This window comes from Quercus robur, chromosome 11 (genome assembly GCF_932294415.1).
Source record: "Quercus robur chromosome 11, dhQueRobu3.1, whole genome shotgun sequence".
NCBI lineage: Eukaryota > Viridiplantae > Streptophyta > Magnoliopsida > Fagales > Fagaceae > Quercus > Quercus robur.
In genome coordinates, this window is record NC_065544.1 from 34,904,584 (window position 1) to 34,927,931 (window position 23,348).

Here is a 23,348-nt window from a genome sequence, read left to right on the forward strand (position 1 = left end):
AGGTGTATATTTAGAAAAGTTGATTTCATCAACCCACCAAAACTTACCCTATTAGGGTTCTACTCTCAACCATCTTATTAAATAGAAAATTTATTTTAAAATAATTAAAAAAAAAAAAAAAAAAAAAAAAAAAAAAAAAAAAAAAAAAAAAAGGAGTGCCAGGCATCTTTTTGGGTGGCGCATCGTGTTTCAAGAACTTTATGACGGCAAAGCGATACACGATAAACTCTTTCAAGTCTTAACCGCTAAGCATTCCTTCTCTATATAAACTATAAGGACTCAATGACATTATAGAGAGAGAGAGAGAGAGATTAAATAGAGAAACGGATATGGATCCAACAGTTTCAACAAGAAGAGAAGAAAGTGATGAGGCTGAAGCAGTGAACATGTTGAAGGTGTTACCGATGGACTGCATAGCAAAGGTGCTGTCATTAACGACTCCTGCCGATGCTTGTAGATCGTCCTTGGTTTCAACATCATTCAAGTCGCTGGCTGAATCCAATGCCGTTTGGGATTGCTTTGTTCCACCTGAGTCTGACTATCTATTCAATAATTCTTCTTCTTCGTCGTCCTCGTCTTCTCTCCCCATTTCTTCCAAGAAGAAACTCTTCTTACATCTCTGCGACCATCCCCTCCTTATCCACGACGGCAAACTGGTAATTTTCTTCTACGTTATTATTCTTCTTATTCACTCTTTTTTTTTTTTTTTTCTTTTTTTCTTTTTTTGTTTCTTTACCCCGTAAAATTTGGATCTGAGCTTAGCATTCCTATAAATGTTAGATTTCTTTATTAGCTTTTTTTTTTTTTTTTTTTTTTTTAAAAGACTTGCGGCCAGTAGAGCCTGAAATTTTTTTTTTTTTTTTTTTTTTTATAGAGAGTTTCACATTCCCGATTGTAATTATTTATCATTAAATCAAAACACTAATCAATTTTTGGCATAAGCCGAGATTGAACTCCATCTTTTATTCAACCATCATAAACTTTTATTAGTTGAGTTCACCGAAACCAAAAATTTTGATTTGGGCCAAATTACATATTGATATATACCTACATTTACTTTTGATAATATATATATATATATATATATACACACACATTTACATAAGGATTTTTTTTTTTTTTTTTTTTTTGGTTAAGAACACATAACTACATTTAAAAAAATAAAATAAATTACTACATGTTGATTGATACACACATATATATACATTAATGAATATACACAAATGTACTACAATGCCATCAATATGTACAAAAATGTATTACCATTATTCAATTGTATAATTCTCTCATTTTTGAGTACTATATCACCCCCTAGCATTAAATATTCTCTTCTTTTTTTTCTTTTCTTTTTAGCAATAACAACAACAGTCTTAGTTCCAAAATTCAATTGTAATTTTATCTCTCATTTTTTTGTATTATCACCCCTACTATTAAAAATTCTCTATTCTTTAGCAATAACAACAAAAGACTTTGTCTCAAAATGGAAAATAAAAGAAAATATATGTTTGTTTATTTATTTATTTATCAAAGAGAAAACTGCTTTTTTAAGTACTATCACCCCCTAACATTAAATATCCTCAATGTAGTTTTTTCATTTAACATTTTGTGACAAAATTGAGTATTAATAAACAATTTGAAACTTAACAACAACAAAGAAAGGCTTGGTACCGAATAAAATAACTCAAAAAGTTAAAAACTTACTATTTTAACTCAACAACCATATTAAAAAGTAGTACTTTTTAATTTGGTTACAAGGTGGATATTTTATTGTTATTAACAACTATTTTTTAGAACCCAACAATTAGTTGTTCAACTCTTTTTTTTAGGAGGCAGCTCTTATTTTTTGGAGGTGCCAACTACTAATTTTAAGTTCTAGCTATGACCTTTTATGCTGTCTTTATCTAATATTTTAACTAAGAAGTACCGGATGCCCATCCCCATCCTCAGAGCCTTTCCTTGGAGAAAAAGAGCGGGAAGAAATGTTACATGCTATCTCCAAAGGACCTCATCATTGTCTGGATTGATACTCCTGACTATTGGAGATGGACTTCTTTACCTCACACCAGGTCTTTCTCTCACTCTCTGTCTCTCTCTCTCTCTCTCTCTCATTTCTTGTTCTTGTTGATAATAAACTATGACCACCAACTCTTGTACTATACATTAACAACTTAGTAATAATAGTCATCCAAAATATATGTATTCATTTAATTTAGTGCATTAGGAAACGATTAATTTAACTTAAACCGTTAGGTACCGAATGAATATAAATTCTCTATGCCATTTTTTGATAGAGATTGATTAATTTAACTTATACCGTATGTGTTGAGGGGCCTTTTTGAGGTTTAGGCCAACCCAAATCCAACTACATGGATTGGGTTTCCTCCAAGGCATGAATGAACAAATATTCTATTCCACTTTTTATAAGAAATTATTAAATATCCGTTTGGAAATAAATTATTTAACGTTTTGTTGAAATTAAAAGCTAAATAAAATAAAAAGTGATTGATTTTTTTTTCTTTAAAGTGCTATGGTAAAAAAATATAAATAAATATATAAAGTGGGACCCACAATAAGCCAAAGGTGCTTGAAATTTTTAGAAAATTATAGTGTGGGACTTACATCAGTTAATTGTATTGATGTTTTAACAAAAGGATAATTTTGGGACTTGCAAACAATAAGCTACTAAAAGGGGAAAAAAATTCAATTATTGTGGGGCTCACAAATAGTAGTAAAAAAAAAAATCTAAAAGTTGACTTTTAATCTAGTCCCAAATGCACACTTGAGTGAATACAAATCCTTAAAAAAAAAAAAAAAAAATTCAACTTTATACTCAACCAATCACAACTTGTCATATATTTGATTGACTTTCCTTTTAAAATAACTAAAATTTAAAAGAAAAAATAAATTCAAACACATGGCAAACTATAATTGGTGGAGCATAAAGTAAATTACCAAAAGTGCTGAAAGTGGGACAAATAATTTGTATTTTTAAGTTATATATGATCTTTTAAAGTAGTACATTATTTTAGTTTTGTCTAATTTTTAAGACCAAGAAGGCAATTTCTCAACATTAGCATTGGTGCTATATATGATTAGCTAGCTCATCATTTCATTACTTAACATGCAATGCCAAAATCAAAAAGGTTCCCAGAAGTGGCGGAGCTTATCAAGGTGTGTTGGCTGGAAATCCGTGGCAGGATAAACACTTGTATGTTGTCCCCAGCCACACTATATGCAGCTTACCTTGTGTTCAAGACAACTACAGGATCCTATGGATTTGAATCCCAGCCTATTGAGGTCGAAGTTGGACTTGTTGGAGGTGAAATCCATAAGCAAACTGTCTATTTGGATGCAGATGGAGGGCGGAGGCTACGATACCAGATTGTACCACGGCGAATCGGGGTTTTTAATCGCCCCCTTCGCCGAATTCCAGGGTTTCAAGCCCCACAGCCACAACCTAAAGAAAATGAGGAGCTGAATGGCCTTAAGTATCCCAAGGAGAGAGTAGATGGGTGGTTAGAAATTGAGTTGGGTAAGTTCTTCAATAGATCAGGAAAAGATAATGGGGAGCTAGAAATGAGTGTTTTAGAGGTCAATGGGGGTAGCTGGAAGGGTGGCCTCATTGTTCAAGGCATTGAGATCAGGCCTAAACCTTAATAGAATTTTGTTTGTTTGATCCAATTTAGTAAAGTTGAGAATGTGGTATGGAAATTTTGTTGTTTTGATTCAATTCACTAAGGTGATTGAGAAAAAGGCAAAGAATGTGGTACCTACGTGATATTTGGATGGCCTTGTAGTGAAAAAAATCCTTGGGAGTGAGAAATATAGAACTAGCTCAACAAATTGTGACAAAATGTGGATCTAACAATTGTAGCTTGGAATCATCCAAAGGGTGGATTTTAAAATTTTACGTCTCTCAGGTTATTGTTGTAATTGGGACATGGATTTCAGCCAAAAAGTGGAATGGAAGTTCTATCAAAAGAAAAAAAAGAATGGAAGTCTTATGCTTTGTTCATCTGTTTTAATTATCTTTTTTGCTTATAATTTTTCTTTTATGTATAGATCTTAATTACATTGACACCTTGAGCTATAGCGAAATTCAACTCATTATACCCGAATTCTAAGAGAACTCAACCTTTTTATGGCAAAATATATACCAAAAGGTATGTCCCTAGAAGAGTTCATCAAACTCCTTGCAAAACCAACCCTATTTACCATCTGACCTTCTTATTCAAATGAATGAAAAAATAATAATAATAATAATAAAAAATAAATAAATCTAGAAACAAACATACTCACAAAGGAGAGGGAATGAGGTTTAAATACAAAGAAAAGCCACAAACTTCACTCAAAAGTCATGCTAACTTTTAATGGAGGGTAGAGCAAGTAATACCACACATAAAACACTCTCCTAAGAGAATTATGAACCTAATCATGAAAATGTAGGTTGTTTTGATATATCAAAAGTAAAATCTAATCTAACTATCCAAATCTCAGTATTTTGGATAACCGCACATAGTGTTAAAGGAACACATATTCTAAAATGTAGGTTGTTTAGATATATCAAAAGTAAAATCTAATCTAACTGTCCAAATCTCAGTATTTTGGATAACTACACATAATGTTGAAAGAACACATATTCTTAGGATGGAATCTATAATCTCTAGAAACGTGAAATATCTAGTTGAGATAAGTTTAATGAAAACTAGTTATTCAAGGTGCTAGGCCTGACCACATTAGTCAAAAGTTACTAAAGTTTATATTTAATGAAATTAGATTTCATAATATATATTAATAACCAAAATATTAAACTAGGGACAGAAGGAATAAAATAGTGATTTATAATATGGCAATTAATTATAACTTAGTTCATTATGGATGTTTCATGGAGTGGTCAATTGATATTATATTGGATATAATTTATTAATAAGGCTGAAAGTGCAATTATATTTCCATAGTGATACTTGTTATGTAATTAATAGTAACTTTGGGTTTGTCTAGAGTTGATGGAAAGCATGATGTCCTTTGGAGTTAGAACCTTATTTGTCCATTTATTCCCATCCAAAGCCACGTACTAAATCCCAATTGAGTTAGCCCAAAAGGCAAGCCCAATTAGATAATTAGTGTTTGAATGTTCAATATGTGTATAAAACACTATGAACGTTTAGACCCCCAATTTCCAAATTGTTAATTCAAGCTTATTATCAAACAATTAATGTGCGTAATATGAACATAAGCATATAACAGAATTGATAAACAATCTAAACCAAATAAAATCACATCCACAGCAGAAATTAAATGGCAAAGATTACGAGAAGAGAGATGCAAATACAAGGACAACACAACGATGTGTTATCGAAGAGGAAACCGAAGCCCTCGGCGTAAAACCTCTCCACCGCCCTTTAAGTGGTAAATAATCCACTAAAAAATGTAGTTGGGATACATGAACAGCAGAAGACCCTTCAAGCCTAATTTACCCAGTGTACCTAAGCCCTCCAAGCTCCTATTCCAACGAAGTTACGCCGAACATATTTCTTCTTTAGCTTACCGGATTCCGCTATAACCCATAGCATCAACTAATATGAATTGGTTCCTTCCGAACTGCTTCCCAAAGCACCAAAAAGCCTTCTTACAGATATAGGTAAGGTGAGAAAATGATTTGATTAAAGAACCTCTCAAGGATATAACAATGGAGAGGGTGAGAGTTAAGAAATTTGAAGAGCCACTATGTGAAGATTGTGGATGAGTCAATCTTGTTTTTCTCTAAGGTTTCTCTCTCAAAATTCTCTTTAGAATCTCTCAATATTTCATGGATATAAGGGGTATTTATACTGGAGTGAGAAAAGAATGCAAAGAGTCAGTTTTTCCATAACAGAGTGGACTGGTGACTTGGCCTCGTGACTTGATTGAGTTGCGAGTCCAAGCCGCGAGCTAACTGAATGGTCAGTCTGGATTTTTTGTCCTATAGTGCTACAATTGGCATGACGGTTCAGTTTCTTTGCATACTTCACTCGTGTGCATCTTCTGGCGACTTGCAAGTCGTGAGCCACCTACAAGATCTAGCCGCGAGTCCTTGCTTCACTGCACAGTCTTAAGCATTTCTTCATACTCTTTCACACACTACCCTTATATGATTCTCACCTAAATACAGGATTACTAATTGCTAAATTACAAGCAAATTTGGCACGGAATAAAGCCAACAAGATAGTTGATTAAATTCAACTTTACAGTGTTTATTTAATAAGAGTTATTAAATAAAATAACAACATTTGGCAGTTAAATGTACGTAATATTAAAGAGAGAGAAAATGATTTTCTTTTTTATATCTGTAAGGACTCAATTTGTAACGACCCCAAACCGGTATTGGGTTCGAACGTTAAAGGCCCAAATAATAAAATTTGTAGAGAGTAGACCAAAAGGTTAGGCCTTGGTCACTGGACAGTAGTTAATCATGGTATTCATGATAATCACACAGAGGTGAACCGTGCTTGCCCAAGAAGTCTTTCTCCTCGACACGGCCTGGGAGGCTCTGGTTCTTGGCCTTTTTTTCCAGCCCCCTTTTCTGGATTGCTTCCTTCTCCTTTTATACTAGCCTTTACCCTCCCCCTAACGTCCACGTGTAGGCTCAGCTTTCTGGGGCTGATACTTGTCCTATCAACCCATACCCAAAGTGGTTGGGGGGTGGTTGTAAAAGCTAAAAAGTATTGCTCTGTCGGGCGCAGAGTACTTAATTGCAATAATGGCAGCCTTTCCCTTGTCCTTTGTCGCCACACTGTTCGGGGGTCCTTTCCCCATCAATGCAGAGGTGTTTAGCTATTCCTTGAACCACTCCTATACCGTACTCGCCCTTTTTTCTATGAGCGCTTTGGGATGCCGAGGACAGAATTGTCCTCGACTGTATCTCTAGGCCATTTGGACTTCCGTTGCATGTCCTTGGCAACGCCTATCCTCGACGTGGGCCTTGGGCCCTAATGCAAAGTGGGCCGGGATCACAAATTCTCTGACCCTACAATATCTTTTAAACATATTTTTCCATAAAGAAAAAAAAGTGTACATAAGATCAGATTGAAAGACCACACATTTTGACCACCATCTGAAATTAGGATAAAGATTAAAGGTCTTTTTAAGATACTATCTATTTCCTTCTTTTTTTTATTGCACTACATCAAGATACTCTTTCTATTTTTTGTTTTAAAATTCAAATTTGTATATTATTTCTCATGAATGAGTAGATTGTTTTATTGCTTTCATTGCTTTTTTGGAATGAAATGCAAAACTATTTTTTCCAACACAGCACTTTTAAAATTATTCTTCATCAGCATAAAAGAGTGAAATACAGAAACCATCAAATCCAAAAATTTAAAGACATTGGACTGATTATCTAGATTCAAACACAACAACCAAATGGCCCTTCTTGTAAATCAAAACCAAAAGGACAAACCAAAATGTTAAGAAACATAAATAACACAAAAACCATCAAATCCAAAACGTCAAAGACCCCAAACTGATTATCCAAGTTCAAACACAACAACCCAATGGACCTTCTTGTAAATCAGAACCGAAAGGACAAACCAAAATGTTGAGAAACATAGAAGCATGAACCAACTGTAACCCTAAATCACGAAGGCATTAATCAATGAACCAACAACCACAACACACAAACTAGATCTAAAAATCTATCATAAACGATTTATTATTCCCTTTCCACAAATAGACACCCAAACCAAAACAGTCAATAAGAGAGAAGCAAAAATAAGTTTTTTTTTGGCAAACCAAGCTCCACCTAGGACAGAGAGACGCCAAACACCAGTGAGCCCTCACATAGTTAGGATCCAACTTGACGGCCTCCTCACACTCCCTCATTGCCTCTCCAAGCCTACCTAAACCCATCATTCAAACTCAACGCCTCTCAAAAATGTCCATGCTTGTCCACAGTTGAATGACATGGAGGGACCAAGAAGGGTGCCGTCAAGACCATGGATAGCAAGATCAACGGCAGTTCAAAGAACCTTGGCATTGGAGGAAGGGATGCCGCTGTGATTATTTTAGATTCGACCTACATTTCTCTTCTTCTTTTCATCAATTCAAAGGCCTCAATATGTTATTTAAAACTTCATGATGTATATCACGTGCATTTTTTGTTAGTATATAAATATTAACCTGTGATATTCGGGAAGTAAATTAACCAAAATAAAAGTTCAAGAGGTGTAATGGTCTCTACTTTCAAGTTCAGGGGGGTGTCAAGGTCTTTTTCTAAATCTCTTATATAAACATAGCAAGAAAAGAACGGATCGATGAGCCCATAATCACCTTTTTGCTCGTTTGATTCACTTAAACTCACATGTTCAATGTGCCACTGTCAAATATATGATAATAGTATGGATGGGTATGCTCCTTAGCAAAGGTTATATTAAGTTTCCAAGTGCACAATCATCTTATTTGCTTTCTTCCAATACTCATTACTGACACATTAACAGCGTGCCATTGTCAAATACATAACATAGCAACTAGGCACTCTATCGTGCCACTCTATTATACAGTAAGCTCTAGAATTGCACTCTCTAGAGGAGGGTCGGGGAATACAAGCTTGCTTCAGCATCCAAAGTCATAGGGCACAAGTCCTTGCAGTTCTGGGCCATTGAGTCTGTTGTTCTCAAAACTGAAACAGAAAGGGGCAAATACAGTTACAGCATCATTCCCAGTAGATCAAAGTGTATCCAATATTAGAGAAACTGTGTCAAAGATTCCGGACGATGACTGCTTATGCCAATAAATTTCTTGCATGAACTTTTGATGAGTAAAATTGATAAAACTTAAAAATGAGGGCATAGAATAACCTTGGATTTACATGCATACAGGAATTCAAAGCAACAAATTCACTTATATCAAATGTAATTTAATTATTAGGGATTTATAGCAGTCTATTGGTTATATAACATTGCACTCATGGGGCATGATGAGAGCAAAAGTACAGAATACTGGGTGACAAAAAATGTCCAAATATCTTTTGGAAAGTTTATTATTCGCCACCAACAGGAAAGTAGAGATGAAAAATGGTACCCAAAGCTATGCACCTCTTAATGATTTTGTCACCATTTGAGTAATGCATAATACAAGACTAGAAGGTGGCACATGCTACCTCTAGTTTATATTGGGCTACAGGCAAAAGGCCATCTTGGCCTTTCCAAAGAGCATCAGTTCAAACAAAATTATATCTTGGATACTGATGCATTTTCCAATGTCTTTGTTATGTAGAGATGGTGTAAATAATTTGTTGTGAACCAAGGTCACGTTACATGATCTCATGATTGGGAGGCACGCAATGGTTAAAGTTAGGAGACATTAGGAATAATGTGATTAATGCAGTTTATCAAAGAAGAATGGTTAGTTACTTGAGTTTACAAGAAGAGGAAGGGGTTGATTATGCTGTTAATGTTATCCATCAGCTGTTTCAGTATAAGTAGGAGAGACAACCGGCCATTTACTATAATGTTTTCATTCAACAAAATCAAGCACAAGAATTATATCATGTCCTCTCTTTTCGTTAAGGAGGCAGGTCATCCTTGACCACTACTGCTTAAATTTTATTTACAATCAACTTGATAGAACCTGGTTCTATCATAATCATTTCTTTTCCAAATGGCGAACCAAACATTCATATGAAGTCATTTGGGAACTCAGTAATTTGACATATTTTCATGCTTTCCTTCTGGCAATAATTTGCTCCATGAGGTATTTTGAGATCCCAAAAGAAAAGGCATGGAGTTAAGAAATCACTCTTTATGTCCTAGTAAACCATGAAATAGATAGAATGGTAAATATATTGACACTTGACAGGGTTAAAGAAGAGAAAGGTAACAGGTACCTTTCCATTGGGAATGTCGCAAAAGGGCCATCAACTGGGACTGTTCCACAAAGATTGTTGTTCGAAACATCACTGCACAATTATGAATTCAAGACGGAGCTTATTATAATACAATCAGATAAAACATTTAAGGAAATTCCTTTTTATTTTTCAGAATCATACTTACAAAACTTTGAGGTTAGAGAGGCTGGTGAGTTCCCTTGGAATTGATCCTGCTAGCTTGTTGTTGTTTAACCGTCTGTATCGATTCAAACATATCAAATACAAATTTCATTCCAAATGTCAATTGTGGAAGTTTAAAGTTTTCCAGCTAGTCAATGAAAAGATGCTGATACTTACAGAAATCTGAGTGACTTCAATTTGGCAAGAGATTTTGGAATTTCACCTTCAAATTTGTTTTCATACATATCCATGCTAACAAGGTTTTTCAAACTCCCCAACTCCTCTGGGATTTTTCCTCCTATTTCATTCCTATAAAGCTCCCTGCAGCCCATTAAAGAATTTCACACCCAATTACTTCATATAACAGTCATATATAGCTAGGGAAGATTTGGAATTAAAATCTATACATCGTTTTTACTAAACTAAAACTGGGTTTCCTTACAGCAAACATAATCATGCGAGGTGAACAAACAATATTAAAAAGAAAAAGATATGAATCATATGATACATGAGATTCAAAAGTCAGATTTTCTTCTATTTTTCCTAGTTTTTCTCAGTGACCAAACATAGCACAAAGTGGAATCTAAAACAACTAGTGTAAAAGTTGAAAGAAAAGAGCAATACAAGTACTGCAGGTGCTTGAGCTCGCCAAGCTCTGGACCTAAAGCCCCAGACACATTAGAATTGCCCAAATCCCTGAAATTCAAAGCAAAGAGAATTAATTATAGGAATATACCCCAAACAATAAATCAAAAAATTCACAAGAAAGAAAATAAACAAAGCATCCAAAAACTTAAAAATGGTTACTAATTAGTAGGATTCAATATCAACTTAAAAGAGGGAATCTTACAAGCGAATCACATGGTTGTTGGAGTCACAGGTGACATGAAACCATGTGCAGGGATTAACCAGAGTAGGGTCCCAGCTCTGCAACACATTGGTGGGGTCAGACAACCTTCTTCTCAAAGCATGTAAAGCATTTCCTGAAAACAAGACCATTCAAAAAATTACTGTTAATAAAAATCAAACTGTGAAGAAAATTTGAAGCTCAACTTATTCCTTTCCATAATAAGAAAATTGAAAAAAAGAGTACATAATTGAACAATTCATTTCCTTTCCATTTTCATGACAGAAAAGTTAATATTTTCAAAAGGGTTTTTTTTCTTTTTCTTTTTTTCTCTTTTTTCCTGGGGTTTCTCAACAAACAAATAGGAACCATATGGAGCAAAATATAAAAAATTGGAAATCTAAAGAGAAAAGAGTTAATGGGTCGGGATTATACCTTCAGAGTTGGTCGAGAAAGCAGGAGTGAGAGAGAGAAGAAAAGTAACAAAGACAGAGAAAAGGGAAAGAGAAGCCATTACAGAGAGAGAGAGAGAGAGAGAGAGAGAGAGAAGGAAAAGGCAGGTATTTAAAAGAAAGTAGCTAAAACAACCTAAAACAGAAACAAAATGTGTGGGAGAGAAAAAGAGAAGAGAAGTGGAAGTGGGGTTGTTGTAGGTTGAGTCAGTCAAGTCAAATGCACATTATAGTGTTTGTTTTGTGCTTCTCTCAGTCTTTCAGAGTTTATTTTGTGCTTCAGAGAGACAGAAGACAGGCCAATTGGAAGGGAACGTTCTTCGCACCCAACTATTTTTCCACCTCCCACCCCAACTTACCGCATAACAAGTTGTGATCAATAGAAATATAAATATAAATATACCATATTTTGTGGTAAAAAATGATAATTTGTGTATTTTATTAAGGTCCTAACATTTTTTTTTTTTTTTATGAAAATTCTTACGTACGTATCATTTTTACACTCATTTTATAACAAATCATATATAATAAGTTATTATAAATTATAAACTCTAATTTAAATTTATCATTTAAATTATCTTTTTACCTAAAATAATATATAACCACCTTTCACTTATAACATATTATTTTTTGAGAAAATTTCAACTTATGGCGTCTGTTCTTAATGATATTTCTTTATCATCAAACCAGAACACCAATCAATTTTTAGTGTAACATGGATTGAATCTCATATCTCTTATTTAACTATCAGAAATTTTACCAGTTGAGTTAATTGAAACCAACCATTTATAACACATTATTAAAGATAAATGTAACATTTTTATTTATTTATTTATTTATTAGAAGGAGAGAGGAAAGTCACGCATTGGTCGTGCCTGTGAGTGTGAGTGTAAGAACCTCTGCCGCGTTGGGTGGGACCTTCACGTGTGGAAAACTAGGAAAAGTTTAGTTGGAGTTGGAATTTGGAACTTGGAATTTGGAAGTCCAAACTAGACAGCTGCCTAGTGTGGTGTGACTTTGCATTACTTATTCTAGGGCTGTCCACGGGTCGGTCCGGGTCGGGTTTGTGCCCAACCCGGAACCGACCCGCCGGAATCGGGTGGGGAAAAAATGCACCCGCCGCCGACCGCCTGAGTAATCGGGTCGGGCGGTTCAGATTATGAACGGATGGCGGGCGGGTCGGTCGGAGTCGTAGATCTGAGAAGACGGCGAGAAAACGGTGAAAAAAGCACAAATCCGGCGAAGAAACCCAGATTCCGGCGATATTTCCCTTAGATCCGGCGATATTTCCCCTAGATCCGGCGAAAATCTAACTGGATTTGATGAGATTTTGCAAGATCCGGTCAAAATCTCACTGGATCTAAGGGAAAAGTCGCCGAAATCTGGGTTTTTTCCCCGGATTCTGGAAAATTCTTGCCCGATTCTGGAAATTCTTGCCGGATTCTGGAAAATTCTCACCGGAAACTGGAAATTTTGGCCGGAATCTGGAAATCTTTCGGTCGGTTCGGATTTTTCGGGTTTTAGGGGAGGAAAACCGAAACCGACCCGCCGGAATCGGTTTCTGGTGGTGAAGATCCGCCGCCGACCGCCGGAGCAGTCGGGTCGGCCGGATTCGGGTCGGTTCCGGTCGGTTTTTCGGGTGGATCGGGTTACCGGATGAATTTGGACAGCCCTAACTTATTCACCATTCAAGTACTGTATGGATTGGAAAGGAAAATTATTATTTGTTTGGAATTTATTAATGCCACCCAATACTGTCTTGCCATATCAGCTCAGTTTAATGTGGGGTCCATTTTCCTCTACGGAAAATAAGGGGCAAGAATTTGTGGTTTTATCATTTTATGAACCGACTAATAATGGTTGTTGTGTTGACTCCTCTACTTGGGTCACATTTAACTTATCGTTTGGTTTAAACAATGAGCCGGTTAACAGGTATCTTTAAAATATTTATTAATTACTCAAACATTTTAAAAAAATTTTAATATCTTTAAAATATTTATTAATTACTCAATTATTTTAGAAAAATTTTAATATTATTCTTATGTAAAATATAAAAATCTTAATCTAATGTTTTTAAGGTATTTATTAATTTTTCCCTTAAAGAATCTTTTTTTTTTTCTATTTTTCCTTTTCTTTTTCTTCTTCTTTTAAGAATTTGATAGTTAAAGACAAGAAAACCTAACCGTGACTTTCACGAATATAATTTGACTAAACCCAACCCGATTCATATGAAAATTCTACAATTTACTATATTTTCCCCTCCTTTCACTCTCCATTTCTTCATTTATTGTCAATAAGTGACTCTTGATCTCTTCATAAGTCATTACCCATCATATTTTATTTTGAATTTCTTTTGCTTTGTCCATTGTTAACTCTCTCAAACTCTTCAAACTCTTACCATCATTGAATATTAAAAAATTGAAACAGACCTAAATTGAAAACTATACTTCAATCAGCTTCTCAAGCAATATAAGTTGGCATCACTTTCCTCCATCATCCAGCCAATCTCTATGGTTTGAGTGATAGGCTTTGGTGTAACTGCAACCCGAGGCCAATCAACTTGTGAACATTTCTAGGAATGTGAATACTCACCTTTTGAAAAAAGAAATTTTATATTCCTACAAAAGTGAAGTTTGGTAGGAATGGATATGCCTATTGAACTATTTGCTATCTATTTATAATAAGATATCATGTATTTTCATTAAAAAAAAAGTATATATATATATATATACACCATGTATCATGCCGAATATAAGTGCAAAAATTTATGCTAATTTGTAATTTACTAATAATTTAATTTAATTTATCAGATATCATGCTCATTGTATTTTTGATATTGTAGAGTGATTTATTCTTATAACTTTAATTGCATGACATTTTACTATTAATTCTAGTGGGTCTTGTTAACAAATGCCCTTAGATCAATTGTTAATATACTATTTTAGAAAAAAATTTACACCACTTTCATGGAAATATAAAAAAAAAAAATCATTAAAAAAAATTAATTGCATTTTTATTTCCTCATAAAAAGTTTCTAAATATATTTCTTAAATCAATGCTCTTAAGATGCCCGTTAACTTTTTTCCTTAATTCTATTCACACAAATTTGTAAATATTTCCATGTGAAGCCCATAATAGCAAGTTGTCATTTATATATTTACTTTGCTCAATACCAAAGTGATCATCCCTTTATAGCAAAATAACAAATAAATAAATAAAAGAATCATTTGAAACATTCAGAAGCTGTTTGGATTTGGGTGTTTTCATCACTCATCACTGAGTTTTCATCACCCATCACTCAAAACTAGTGGGTCCCACAGAGCAAACACTTGTTTGGATTTGTTCTGAGTTTTTGTTTTCATCACTCAATTTTCACTAAATTGAGTAATGAGTTATGAAAACTGGAAACAAGTTTTAGGTATTTTCAAGTTATGGGAATAGAGTTATGCTAGCATTTTGGTAATTTCACTCAACTAATGGGCCCCACAGCTAGTGTATAGTCATTTCAATGCCAGCCTTTACTCCCCCAATGGCTCTCTTCATACCAAACCAAACCCCTTTCCATTTTTTTAATTTCTTCAACACCCTTCCATTAATTTCTTTCTCTTCTCTTCCTAAGCCGGCCTCTCCATACCCACTGGTAGCTGCTCTCTCTCATCCCAGTCTGCCACTCCAGCTGAAGAGAGGAAGGGGTTTTGGCCAACTTCTCCATCTAAACTTTGGCAATGAGTCTCCATCAGTTCAGATCATTAATACACCATGACCTTCACTGTCAATGAATCAAAGAGGAAATTACAAGCACCAAACCCATACAAAGGAAACCCATCAGCATTTACACAATTCATCACTGATATACCCACAAAATTCCTAACTCAATTTGGGTTCGATGAGCTTAGGTATTGGGGGTTGAAGGAAAAAATAAATAAAATAAAAATAAGAAGCTTTGGTCTGGGTTCGATGAGTTTGGGTATTAGGGGTTGAAGCAATAATAATAATTATTATAATAATAATAATAATAATAAGTAAAAGCTGCACCAAGTCAATCCTTGGGTCTCACAAAAAAGTAAAAAATTTTGAGTTATCAGAAGTTGGAAAAAAGTGCCAAACATGCCACCTTAGGAAGTTGGGATATTTTCAGTAATAAATGATGAGTTATAGAGTGATAAGTGAGGAGTAATGAGTAAACATTTTTTTCCACCCAAACAGCCTCTCAATCTACAATTGTTAAGGAGAGGCAAAGGTAGCGGTTGTTAGGGAAAGTGAAGAAGTATTGTGTATTTCTGAAACAATTTCACATGCATTTAATCATTATTAAAGCTCTAAAATCATTTCAAAACAATATTCTATTCTAAGTATGAGCCCCATAGTTCACAGCTGTATCATTCGTTTGAGTTTTGATGGTAGGTACAGCAACAACATGACCATAATGCATAGGTGAGTTAAGACCTAGGCTTATAAACTTAATCCACATTACTTTATCACTTAGAGAACTTGTTAAGAGTACTTTTATTCACTCATCTAATATAAGCAAAAGTGACTCTGAATATTTAACACGTTTTTAGAAAGTAGTCTGTCAATAAGCCTTAAAATGATTTTAAACAAAAATTATTTTTGAATATTTTACACATTTTAGAAAGTAGTCCACTTGTATGTATGGGCCCCATTTTTTGATATTTAGTCAAAATTTTATTTTTTTTTTCTTTCTTTTTTTTTTTTTTTTTGGAGAAGAAGTCAAAATTTTCTTTTGGTGACACTTAAGACACGCCAATGACTTATCGTTGATCAAGCACGAATGACTCATTTTCTTTTTTAATAATCTTCAATGTCATTCAAATCAAAGAAATTGAGACTAAAAGTCATTGTTGAAACAAAAAGACAAATTGGAATTCAATGCTAATTGAACACAAATGAGTGTTTTCCTCGATGAGCATATGAATTTACTTACGACTTGAGGGCAATAGAACATGGGCATCAACATCTGTTTTACCTTTGCCCAAATATTTGTGTTCAAAATCTAAAAATCATCAAAATTTCACTTTCATCTAGATTATTTGGGAGTTAGAAAAGGTTTAATGGGACTGAATTTCACTTTCATCTAGGCTCAAAATATTTCTTTCACGCCTGTTGAGGTTCAAAATTGCAATAAGGAACCAAACCCTTAAAAGCAAGAGAGGCCCAACCCATGAAGAAGAAAGGCTTGGCCCTCAAAAAAAATAAATAAAGAAGTAAGGAACTGGGCCCATGGAGAGAAAAGAATAAATATTGGGCCTTAGGAAGAAAAAAGAGGCACAAAGGGAAGCATGGGTCATGGGCTTAAGCAAGAAGAGGTACTCAAGGAAGCCCAACAGAGAGGCAGGTAGGAGTTGGGCCAGGTTACTTAGGATTCACCAGAGCCAGAGGGAGGGGATCCTCGAGAAATACAGGGAAAACCGGCTGGGATTTGAACAGCTCAAGGAGACATGCCTATGGGCACAAGGAACAAAGGAGGTCATGTCTCATCAGCCGCCCACAATTTAGAAGAAAGTTTTGGAAACAGATGGTGGCTTAGGAGTCAACACATGATGAAAGAGCTTGGTACCTCAGGCAAAGCAAGAAAGGGGAACCAAAAAGGAAGGTGGCTGGGAGCCTTTCTGCCTTCCATCATTAGCAATGAAGAATTTACTCATTTAGAGGAAATGGACAAAGTGTGAAGCAGTCAGAGCTCTAAGATGTCTTTTTAAAGACCTTGGGAAAAGGATGAGAAGCCTTGACTGGGAAAAAAGCATTTAGGATTGCTCAAACAGCCACCAATGCTACGAACATAACATTAATTCTAGTACCCAGAACACAAGAGATTGGATCAAATGGCATGGAAAAAAACCCTAGAAGTGGCATTATAAAAGGGGCTAAAGCTCCAACCAAAAGGCATTCAACAAAGAAGCACTTGATACACTAGAAAAGATACAAAAGAAAGCTGTAAGCTTGAAATACAGTGAAAGAGTGAGATATCGTGAGGGATCCTACAGAAATATTGGAAGATACACTTGGATTCAAAATGATTCAAACCTCACAAGTCTTGGAAGACCAAAAAAACTATCTAAATTTGTTATTTTTGAACTTTATTGAACCTTGTAATATATCCCAGCAGAGTAGGACTCAATGTATTCAAATATTTGATATAATGAAAATATAATCTCACTCTATTTTGAGGATATCTAATGTTCCTTTTATTTGCACTCTTGTTAGTTCCTTTGCTATTCCTTAGTTATTTGTTTAACCAATAAATAAATAAATAAATATATTTATATATATATATATATATATATTTATATATATATATATATATATATTTATATATGTTTATGTATATTTGTGTTGAAAAACATTTCTTGTGCACAGATTGACTCATAAACAGCCCAACAAAGCCGCGAGTCAAGCCTAGTCCACCAACTATTTACACTATCCTTTGGAGGCCCAAGATCCTCTCAAACTATTGGGCTTGGGCCCTGTCCAAAGCAGGAACCCACAAAGCCTTGCTCAATTTTTCAAGGTCTCTTTTAAGTCTCACTCAGTTGCATCAATTTATTTCTAGTCTTGCTCAGTGGCAATTAGCGCTGCAATTTAGGCATGCTATTTGGAGGTTGAAACTTGAAACTGCTATTACATCTCTTCTCCAAATTATTTAAAAAAAAAAAAAAAAAAACCGAAGATATTTCATCACACCTTTCAAAGAAAGATACTCTTTGTGCTATGAATGAATCCCGATATATTTAAATTTACAAAAACATTTAGTACACAGTCCTTATTGCATATTCCATGCACATGATTTCAGTAAAAATTGTAAAATCATGGTTCAATAATGTGACAGTGTGTACAGTGAGTGTGTAATAAGGAGTATGTGACTATCATTACTCTTAAACTTATGACCTTTTGTTTAAGAATTCTCAAGACAATTTGCACTCAGTATCCATTCATTTTTTTTTTTTAATAAACAGTATCCATTCATATTTCCATAGAAAACTCCTCTAAACAATTGGCTTGGTATGACATTGGATATTAAATTACTATTGACAAGGGAAATCTCGAGAACATGGAAAGCCCCTCTCCCACGTTCATCAGCAATTTCAATACAGTAATTGAAAAGGGAAAAAAAAAAAAATCAAATTTGATCATTGAAGATAAAAAGAGAACACACTGACTAATTTGAGAATGACTAAAAGAAGTTACATGTCCTTCATAGTTTTGCTTCTTTCTTCTTGCTCAGCCTTAATCCAATCAGCCTACACAAAAAATGGATGAAACAAAAACCCATTACATAAAAGGAGGAACCAAAAGAACCTTAGAAAGTAAATAACAGTGTCTTAATGCAAATCATAATTCCAAGGATTTGCAAGCATTTCATTGAGAAAGAAAAGGAGGAATTGAATTACCTTATCTCGTTGTAGTTTTGACTGATGGGGCCTCATGGAGTTCCCTAAACTTAAGCCTCCCCATGCCTCTTGCAACTCTTTATCCCTTGCTTCTCTACGAGTGACAGAGTGTCTAATCTGGTCATCTGGATGTTGAGCAGCAACCATCTTTTCTCTCTCTAGTCTGGACTTATGTTTAACCAATATTTGGTCCAGACCACCTTCTTGATTCATCTGTGAATGCATTTTTGTTTCACTTCCCCTCACCTTTACTACTTCTTCCTTTAGACCAAGAGCCATTTTCTCTTTCTCCAATCTGGAGACGTGCTTTACCAAAACTTTGTCCAAGCTCTCACAATCTGTACTTTTTCCAGGCTGTTTCTTTGTGTGGCAATGACTTTCAAAATTGCTTCCTGATGACAAGGCCTGAATTTTATACCTTTCCAACCTGTGCACTGGCTTGACCAAGATCTTGTCTAAACTATTATCCGTCTCTTTTGTTTCACTCTTCTTACATTGAACTGAGAGTGATTCTCCAGCTTTCAAATTCACTTGTCCAATCTCTAATGAAGGCTCACCTGTATCCACGGTACGTTCCTCTTGCTCCATCTTAGAAATTGTAGGAATTTCATTTAAGTTAATGTTTTCTTTTTCCTCTTCTCCATCAGAGTAAGCTGTTTTATAAAATTGTGCAACTGTAGAAGAATCAACTTTTGCCATCTTATAATTGACCCTGCCCTCTTTATGTGGTTCATTTTTTCTCCTGTTCTTTGCTTCTTGGACCTCTTTTTCAAGCCTTGAGACATGTTTCACTAGGAATTTATCTAGGCTGGGGACTTCGGGAACTCCTCCCAATTTTTTGCCTTTCATCTCAATTGTTTTTCCGTTATTCCTTTTGGTCTCTTCAATTTCCTTTTCAAGTTTTGAAGAATGCTTAATTAGTATAGTTCCCAAATCAGGAACAGCCTCAGAAGATGTTCTTTGACTGTGCAAGTTCTTACTATTCATTCCGAAGTCTCCTCCTGAATTCTTTTTTGCCTCCTCAATCTCTTTCTCTAACTTAGAAGAATGCTTCAAAAGAATACTCCCCAAGTCTGGAATGGTCTCAATGGAAGTTACATTATTATCCAAATTGACCTTCCCATCAGAACTTCTATCAGAATTCCCGCCAATTCCTTCCCTAGACTCATTCCTCCTACTATTTTTTGCTTCCTGCACCTCTCTTTCAAGTTTGGTCACGTGCTTAACCAAAAACTTGTCAAGGCTAGGCAATTCTGACTCCGCTTGCTTCCTCCTAATATGACCGTCTGTGAAAGACTCAAGGTTCCCTGCTCCTGCGGAAGACATTCTTCGTGGAAAATTAAGTGCTGCAGTAGAGCTATAATCAGCAGAACCTGGACCATTCAGCTTGCTGTTTTGTACTTCAGCTAAGACAGCATTTAGACCACTAGTTGCAACTATTGTGGCAAGCGAAGAAAGTTCATCTTCTTGCAAACATCTAAGCCTCTCAAGCATCATCTCCACCAGCTTTGTCATATTAAACCTTTCAAAAGACAGCCTTTTCCTTTTTGTCCTCTGTTTTATCTCTGGAACTGGTAGCTTAGAGTCAATTTCTTGAGAGCTTAAACCATCATCTTGAGATGCAGTTTCAAGTTCTGAGCCAGACTCTGATTCATGTTCTGAAGAAAACTCTGATAATTCCTGTGTATTTTCACCTGTATCTGGGTTCTGACTGATTTTTCGCAACAGTTCATTGAATTCATCTTTATTAAAAGAAGCACAGCTTGCAAGCCTAACTAATGCAGTTTTGACTGCTGCAGCTACTTCTATTTCTACCTCAAATGCAGTTTCAAAAGATGCTGTGACTTTATGAGTAGTCAACCCTCCTCCGTTGCCAGAGGATGTCTCTATTTGACAAGGCTTCTTAGGGCAATTTGGTATGTCATAAATGATAACTCCTATGGCTGTGGCTGCTTCAAAAGCTTCAGCAGCAGATTTTTCAGCTTTCAGCAACTGGGCTTCTGCCTCTTTGCTTTGGATCCTGAAGAGATAAATCAAAGGTTATCTACTATGAAAAGCCCAGTATTAATTAAAACCATACAAATCTTTGACGTAATGATTACCTGGATGCTCGTAGAATTCGACACCAAGATGCTTCTACCAGAGCAGCTTTTCGAGCCTCCATTGCCTTGTGTGCAGCTTCTCTTGCTGCCATCTTTTCTCTCAGGACTCGTGAGTAATGTGGATTAGAATCACCTAGAGTCTCATCAAGTGTTAAATTCATGCCATCTACTTCCTGAAATAAGAATATATATTAGTATTTTGGTTAAGAAAAGTCTACTCTGTAAGAAGAAAAATCATTTATGCACCACCTGCAGCATTTTAATTTTCCTTTTCAAGTAGGAGTCCACTTTTTTGCGCGGGAACCAGTTGAGAGGAGAACTTTTACGGTGAGGGGGCTTCTTAATTTGTGATGTAAATCTATTAAGAGTATTTGATGTTGATTGTCCAGTCTCTTTCAACAATTTATTCTGCACCATTTAAAAAAAGAAATAAGTTAACCCCAAAAAGAGAGAGAAATTAGACTCAATGACAAAGGTTTAGATATATAAGAAAATAGAAAAATCATTTAAACTAAGATACTGCAATTCACTATTTCAAAATCTGCATGCATATAACATCAACCAATAAAGGCTCGACTTTAAAATGTCAAAATCATCAAAATCATCCAGCATTATCAACATAAACAATATGCACACAATTTGTACAGTGAGCTTAGCATAAGGCATTATCAACATAAACAATGTGTACACAATTTGTACAGCGAGTTTAGCACAAGGCCATCATAAGACTTAGTATTGACTAGCCTGAATGATAAATCAATTTTATGCATTAATCCTCTTTCCACTAAGCTACTTTTTTAATTTTTTGCTAAGGTTCCACTAAAGCTACATGGAAGAACTGAATAGTATATCAACCAAAAAAAAAAACTACAAGATGGATCACTAAGAGTGCAATATGACAATTGACAAGCAACTCGCCTATTACACATAACATTCACAAGTGAAAGATTGATAATCTTCTTTGACTTAATAAAAAGGTTGGCCATTTCTCAACACCCAAAATTTATTGCTTAATGGACACCCACTAGTCTTCTTTGACTTAACCTAAATATGACCAATATGAATCATCAAACATGCTAAAGGGAGAATTAAAGGTACTCACTACTCACTATTACTGCACTCCACTCACATTGCTATGTGCTAACTATAAGAAGCACCATAACTTTCAAGATTATCAGTCCTTTCATCCAATAAGACTATTATTTTAAGTACTAACTTCAACTTGTTCATGGCCCAACACTTCACAGCTTGCTTGGGACTGCACCAAATCAATGGTTATTGCAACTAAAAGTGTGACACAGTAGGAATATATAGGAGCCTCGGAACAACTAGTGAAACGACTAATAAATCCTGAAAGCCTATTTACAATTCTCAAGTAATCTTTAACTTGGATTTGGTCCCTCATAAATCTCCAAAATCAACCCTTTTTGATGTACTGATTTAACAAAATCCATGGCATGCTTATAATAATGTGGACACAGGACATGCCTATATTGCGGCAGTACACTAATAATTTCAAGATTATCTTGTGTGCTTACAAATTGAGGATCTTGAAATTCATTCGCGTCCAAACAAGACCAAAACATTTACTTATATCCAAACTAAAATTATGAAACAAACACCAACAATATTTGAATTCAGTGATGCAATTTAGGACCCCAAAAAGAAAACAGATTTAGATTCCATAAAAAAACCCATATAGCAAAACAACAACACAGCCCAAAACTCTTTGTTTTGGCAGGAGAGTTTTAAACTCACTAAAAAATTTCAAAGCGACTAATATTAATATCACAATTTAGGATTTGAATTCATTGAAACCCAAATTCAATAATATCAAAACAAAAAGGCAATCTGAATTTTAGGGTTCCGAATACATTGAAATCCAAGAAACAAAGAAACGCAAATGGAAAACAAGAATGTTGAAAATGAAAGAAGAAAGAGAGATAGAGAGAGAGAGAGACACTACCTTGCCGATCTTGGAGTTGGTGGAAGCGGCGGTGTCGATAGCATCGTCTTCTCTGGTGTTCTTGGAATCAACGACGCCTTTCTTGTCTGATACAGAGATGCAACCCAAGTCCAAGCACCCGAGATCCATGGATGCGTTTCTCGCCGGACCTTTTCTCAGATTCCGATTTCAAATCAAACAAAGAAAGAAATTGATTTCCGATTCGGAAAAAGAATGATGGAATTGTAGAAGAAGAATTTGAGTGATGATTGGAATTTTGGAAGAGAGAGAGAGAGATTTTTGGGATGCGTTTCTTCAAAATTGAAATGAAATATATGGGAAGCTTTGTTTTGTTTTGTTTTGTTTTGGTTTGGTTTTTGAAAATGAAAAGTAGCCGTTACGAGAGAGGGCACGCCACTCAACGGTACTTAAGAACAGAGTTCTTATCCCGTGCGTGCTGCGTCCATGTATCAGAATGGACACGTTGGCATTTCCGGATTTTTTAAAAATAACAATAAAAGCCAAACTATTTTGTTAATTAGCACAATTTTGAAACTATTTAGGTA

At 35.0% G+C, this 23,348-nt stretch overlaps 3 protein-coding genes across 3 annotated transcripts; 1 reads left to right on the forward strand and 2 right to left on the reverse strand.

Annotated features, from left to right (window-relative positions):
• The first annotated feature begins 277 nt into the window (after positions 1-277).
• LOC126706694 (putative F-box protein PP2-B12) lies at positions 278-4,025 on the forward strand. The gene is made up of 3 exons (XM_050406230.1): positions 278-656; positions 1,948-2,066; positions 3,144-4,025. Exons 1-3 carry the CDS (start codon positions 330-332, stop codon positions 3,655-3,657), a joined length of 960 nt encoding a protein of 319 aa, XP_050262187.1. The 5' UTR covers positions 278-329; the 3' UTR covers positions 3,658-4,025.
• A 4,380-nt stretch (positions 4,026-8,405) lies between these two features.
• On the reverse strand, positions 8,406-11,631 carry LOC126705454 (leucine-rich repeat protein 2-like). The gene is made up of 7 exons (XM_050404480.1): positions 11,310-11,631; positions 10,878-11,010; positions 10,652-10,723; positions 10,205-10,348; positions 10,032-10,103; positions 9,866-9,937; positions 8,406-8,659 (listed from the first exon to the last, which is right to left on the reverse strand). The coding sequence occupies exons 1-7, from the start codon at positions 11,386-11,388 to the stop codon at positions 8,593-8,595; spliced, it is 639 nt and encodes a 212-aa protein (XP_050260437.1). The 5' UTR covers positions 11,389-11,631; the 3' UTR covers positions 8,406-8,592.
• A 6,700-nt stretch (positions 11,632-18,331) lies between these two features.
• Positions 18,332-23,158, reverse strand: LOC126706520 (uncharacterized). The gene is made up of 5 exons (XM_050406027.1): positions 22,804-23,158; positions 21,087-21,245; positions 20,838-21,010; positions 18,736-20,755; positions 18,332-18,585 (listed from the first exon to the last, which is right to left on the reverse strand). Exons 1-5 carry the CDS (start codon positions 22,930-22,932, stop codon positions 18,529-18,531), a joined length of 2,538 nt encoding a protein of 845 aa, XP_050261984.1. The 5' UTR covers positions 22,933-23,158; the 3' UTR covers positions 18,332-18,528.
• Positions 23,159-23,348: the final 190 nt, after the last annotated feature.

Bases quoted from the DNA above. Each gene is read 5' to 3' on its own strand.
- LOC126706694 (XM_050406230.1), top strand. From the start codon at position 330: ATGGATCCAACAGTTTCAACAAGAAGAGAAGAAAGTGATGAGGCTGAA. The intron at 657-1,947 runs GTAATTTTCTTC...CCCCATCCTCAG, and splicing joins TTATCCACGACGGCAAACTG to AGCCTTTCCTTGGAGAAAAA. The intron at 2,067-3,143 runs GTCTTTCTCTCA...AAAATCAAAAAG, and splicing joins ACTTCTTTACCTCACACCAG to GTTCCCAGAAGTGGCGGAGC.
- LOC126706520 (XM_050406027.1), bottom strand. From the start codon at position 22,932: ATGGATCTCGGGTGCTTGGACTTGGGTTGCATCTCTGTATCAGACAAG. The intron at 21,246-22,803 runs GTAGTGTCTCTC...TAAATGGTGCAG, and splicing joins CCAACTCCAAGATCGGCAAG to AATAAATTGTTGAAAGAGAC. The intron at 21,011-21,086 runs GTGGTGCATAAA...TTCTTATTTCAG, and splicing joins GGAAAATTAAAATGCTGCAG to GAAGTAGATGGCATGAATTT.
- LOC126705454 (XM_050404480.1), bottom strand. From the start codon at position 11,388: ATGGCTTCTCTTTCCCTTTTCTCTGTCTTTGTTACTTTTCTTCTCTCT. The intron at 10,724-10,877 runs GTAAGATTCCCT...TTTGAATTTCAG, and splicing joins AACAACCATGTGATTCGCTT to GGATTTGGGCAATTCTAATG. The intron at 10,104-10,204 runs GTAAGTATCAGC...GAATCGATACAG, and splicing joins TTGAAGTCACTCAGATTTCT to ACGGTTAAACAACAACAAGC.